At 44.0% G+C, this 4,041-nt stretch overlaps 2 protein-coding genes across 2 annotated transcripts; one reads left to right on the top strand and one right to left on the bottom strand.

Annotated features, from left to right (window-relative positions):
- Positions 1–1,391: 1,391 nt before the first annotated feature.
- On the top strand, positions 1,392–2,138 carry LOC106441694. The gene has a single exon (XM_013883475.2). The coding sequence runs from the start codon at positions 1,392–1,394 to the stop codon at positions 2,136–2,138; it is 747 nt and encodes a 248-aa protein (XP_013738929.2).
- A 158-nt stretch (positions 2,139–2,296) lies between these two features.
- Positions 2,297–4,041, bottom strand: LOC106437531 (UDP-glycosyltransferase 79B6). Its single transcript, XM_013878431.3, has 2 exons — positions 3,573–4,041; positions 2,297–3,473 (listed from the first exon to the last, which is right to left on the bottom strand). The coding sequence occupies exons 1-2, from the start codon at positions 3,886–3,888 to the stop codon at positions 2,545–2,547; spliced, it is 1,245 nt and encodes a 414-aa protein (XP_013733885.2). The 5' UTR covers positions 3,889–4,041; the 3' UTR covers positions 2,297–2,544.

The raw sequence follows: 4,041 nt of genomic DNA, 5'->3' as shown, positions 1-4,041 counted from the left end.
AGGGTGACCCTCTATCACCCTATTTGTTCATACTCTGCGGGAAAGTTCTATCAGGCCTATGCACTAAGGCAGCAAGAGAGGGTACCTTAAAAGGAGTCAAAGTAGCTCGAGGAAGTCCAAGAGTGAACCATTTGCTATTCACAGATGACACCATGTTTTTCTGCGAAGCAACTTCACCAAACTGCAGCAAATTAAAAGCCATCCTGTTAGAGTACGAGAAAGCATCGGGACAAAGGATCAATACTGGAAAATCCTCAATCACGTTTTCTTCCAAAACACCACCTCAGATTAAAGAAACAGCAAAAGTCATTCTGGAGATACCGAAAGAGGGAGGGACAGGAAGATACTTGGGCTTACCTGAAAGTTTTGGTAGGAGAAAGAAAGATCTGTTCACTTCTATAGTGGACAGAGTGCGCCAGAAAGCAGTGAGCTGGGCCTCGCGGAGACTCTCCAAAGCAGGTAAGCTCACCATGTTGAAAACGGTCCTCACAGCAATCCCATCCTATACCATGACGAGCTTCGAGATCCCTGTCAGTTTATGCAGAAGAATTCAATCAGTTTTAACTCAATTCTGGTGGGATGGCTCTGAAGAACAAAAGAAACTATGCTGGGTTGCGTGGGATAAGTTAACTAAGCACAAAGCAGAAGGGGGCCTAGGCTTAAGAGATATACAATTGTTCAATCAGGCCTTACTCGCTAAACAGGCATGGAGAATTCTAAACAACCCGGGGTGTCTTCTGGCTCGGGTATTACTAGGAAAATACTGCCATAGCAAAGCGTTTCTAGATGTTAAGCAACCACCAGTCTGCTCCCATGGATGGCGGGGCATACTACATGGACGGGACCTCCTAAGAAGGCACCTCGGAAAAGCTATAGGAAATGGGGAAACTACAAGTGTCTGGAAGGACTCATGGATCTCCTTGGATGAGGATATCAAGCCGTATGGCCCGGTTCCAGAGTCCTTCATAGATTTAAAGGTATCTGATCTACTGACCTTGGATCTAAAGTGGAATGAGAAGAGACTAGCAGAAATTCTACCTCAAATGGCTTCGCGGATCAAGTGTATCCATCCAAGTGAACGGGGCGCAGCAGACATCTACATTTGGCAACCTGTAAAGTCAGGACAATATACTACAAGATCAGGCTACAACTCAGCGGTTAGGAATGACACTGGAGGAGCAGCTATACCTAATAATGGTTTCGATTGGATAAAAGATGTCTGGACGGGAAAGTTTTCCCCAAAAATGAGAGTCTTCGTCTGGTCGATCATCCGGGGAGCAATACCACTAGGCCACAATCTACAAAAGAGAGGAATCATGTCAAACATCTCTTGCCCTTACTGCAACGGTAGTGAAACCACTATGCATACCTTTTTTTAGTGCCCTGTGGCGATGGAAGTCTGGGAACAAATTCCCCTCCGACAAGTAGCTCAGATAACTACAGAAGACGACTTCAAAACGGCACTGGTCAAGCTCAGAGGTATGATATGCCTTCCTCCAACAGGGATCACTAATAGTGTGGTTCCTTGTGTTTGTTGGTCTCTCTGGCTAGCAAGAAACACCAAAATCTTCGAAGGTCGAACCCTCTCCCCTATAGAGATCGCAACGAGAGCGTTGAGATTAGCAAGGGAGTGGAATACGGCTCAAACCCCTACAGAAAAGAGGCCAAGAAACTTACAGATCAGACAGCCAAATGCAAACCGACCCTCGAGCTCAACAATCGCATCGCCAATAATCTCTTGTACGACCGACGCCGCTTGGAACAAGCAATCGAAGCAAGCAGGACTAGCATGGACTTTCTCTGGTACTGATCTACCATCAACAATCACTGGTTCAACCACCCAACCCTTCGTTAGCTCTCCCCTACTAGCGGAAGCGCTAGCGGTGAGATTGGCCCTCATCAAGGCAGCGACTTTTGAGTTCCCAAGGCTCAAAGTGTCCTCCGACAACCAAACGCTCATAAGAGCAATCTCCAACGACTTGCAGCTTAAGGAAATCCATGGAATCATAGCTGATATCCACCAAATCTCCTCTGCCTTCGTCAATATCTCATTTAGTTATTTTCCTCGTGAACAAAACAGAGACGCCGACGCTCTTGCTAAGCGGGCTCTCAATTCTATCTATGTATTGGACCCTTAAAGGGCAAACCTTTGGGTCTGAGGCCTTTCAGTTTAATTTAAGTGTTTAAGTGCCAGAAAAAAAAAAAAAAAGATCTTCTTTTTGTGTGGTCCACTTAAGTTATATAAAAATATACATAAGATAGTTGTAACGCACAAAGCTAACACAGAAGTCACATATTGACACAAGAGATCGAAATTTATTGAAGAAGCATGGAATCCTCATGTAAAATTCATACAAGACCACCAAAGTTTAAGCAAAAAAAAAAAAATTCATACAAGACCAGCGATATGACATCGTTTATTCATAAGTGATTAACAAAATAAGCAAATAAGTCGAGCGATATGACGTCCTTTATTCATATGACGTCATTATTTAAGACCAACAAAGTTTCCTTGCAAAGCAATTTATTTCATGTTTTGTCTCTTTAGACTAGTTTCTCCAGTGCTTCTACATACTTATTGACATAACCACTGATTATTCCAGAGCTAAGTAGAGACTCCTTCAATTTGGCGTGGTTCCTCCTTACTAGGTTCCCTAGCTCGGTGTCCTTGTCCATCACTGACCTAACCGCCCCGCTTATCTTCTCCTTTGAAAACCATCCTGTTTCCTCTCTTTTCACCTCCACCGAGACCTCAAGTTCCTCGCTCATTAGCCTGGTGTTGAATATTTGCTCACCCAAATGTGGAATAAACACTATTTGGCAGTCATTCAATAGAGACTCCCACATTGATCCAAATCCACAATGGCTCACAAAGCAACCTATTGATGGATGAGCCAATATCAGTGGCTGCTGCACCCATTCTCCCCAAACCACTCCACGCTCCTTAACCCGATCTTCGAACCCTTCTGGTAATGCTTCCTGGATGGTAGATGCGCCTTTTGGTGGCTTTACCGCTACAATAAATGGTAAACCGGTCAGCTCAATTCCTAAGCAGAGTTCTTGAAATTCTTCCTTCTCAAGAATGATTTGGCTGCCAAGCGAACAGTATACTACTGATCCTGGTTCGAACCGGCTCAGCCATTGATGCCATCGATCTTCTAGTGGTTTGATATTGTCCGGCTCAGGAAGCATTGGACCCGTCAAGAGAACTTTTCTTTGAAATTCCCTTTCGATAAAATCGCAGAATTTTCCTTCCATTTCCTGGCAAGTCCTTATCGATATGACATCACAGTTCACAAGCCCTGTCATGATCCGTTCGTAAAACGTCACTCCATCACCAAATGGATAGGACAGAAATGACAAGGAATTGGTTTCTTGTCCGTGAAGCAACACCTTGGACGAAGGATACCCCGGAGGAGGTATAGCTAATTCATCTGGACTACGACCAGGGACAAATGAGATAGCTACACATGCTGCAGAAATCGTTACAAAATTCACACTCTTGGCTCCACAATCTCTAGCTATGTCCGGAATCCAGTGAGCAAAATCAAAGAAAATTAGATCCGGTTTACCTAATCGAACCGCTTCTTCGACCTGACCGCGTGTGCGGTCCATAGCTGAGGCCAGAAAACCCCCTAACGTGATTGGTATATCCGCGGTTGTTTCGGCGCCATCAGGGAGACCATCCACAGAAGGGATGGTAAGAGTGTGAAAGACAATGCATTCTGGGAACAGATTGAGAGGTTCAAGTTGCTTCAGAGCTTTCTTGGGGAGCAAGAAAGTGATTTTGTGACCTTTCTCCGCTAGTTTATTAGCCAGATGCAGAAATGCAGTCATGTGACCAAAACCAAACCATGGGAACATAAAAGCATGAAACTTTGATCCCATTTCTGTTTTTTTTTTTCTTTTCTTTTCTTTCTCTTTCTTCTCTTCCAAATTGTACACCTTATCTTAAATAGAGCCGCAAGAGAGCCGACATAAACACGGCCACGAGAGAGATAAATTTTCATATTTGTTTAGGTTTTACTTTTTGTAGAATCA

This window comes from Brassica napus, chromosome C3, assembly GCF_020379485.1.
Source record: "Brassica napus cultivar Da-Ae chromosome C3, Da-Ae, whole genome shotgun sequence".
NCBI classification, from domain to species: Eukaryota; Viridiplantae; Streptophyta; class Magnoliopsida; order Brassicales; family Brassicaceae; genus Brassica; species Brassica napus.
The sequence above is the reverse complement of the archived record's forward strand: the minus strand, read 5'-3'. Positions and strand labels throughout refer to the sequence as shown.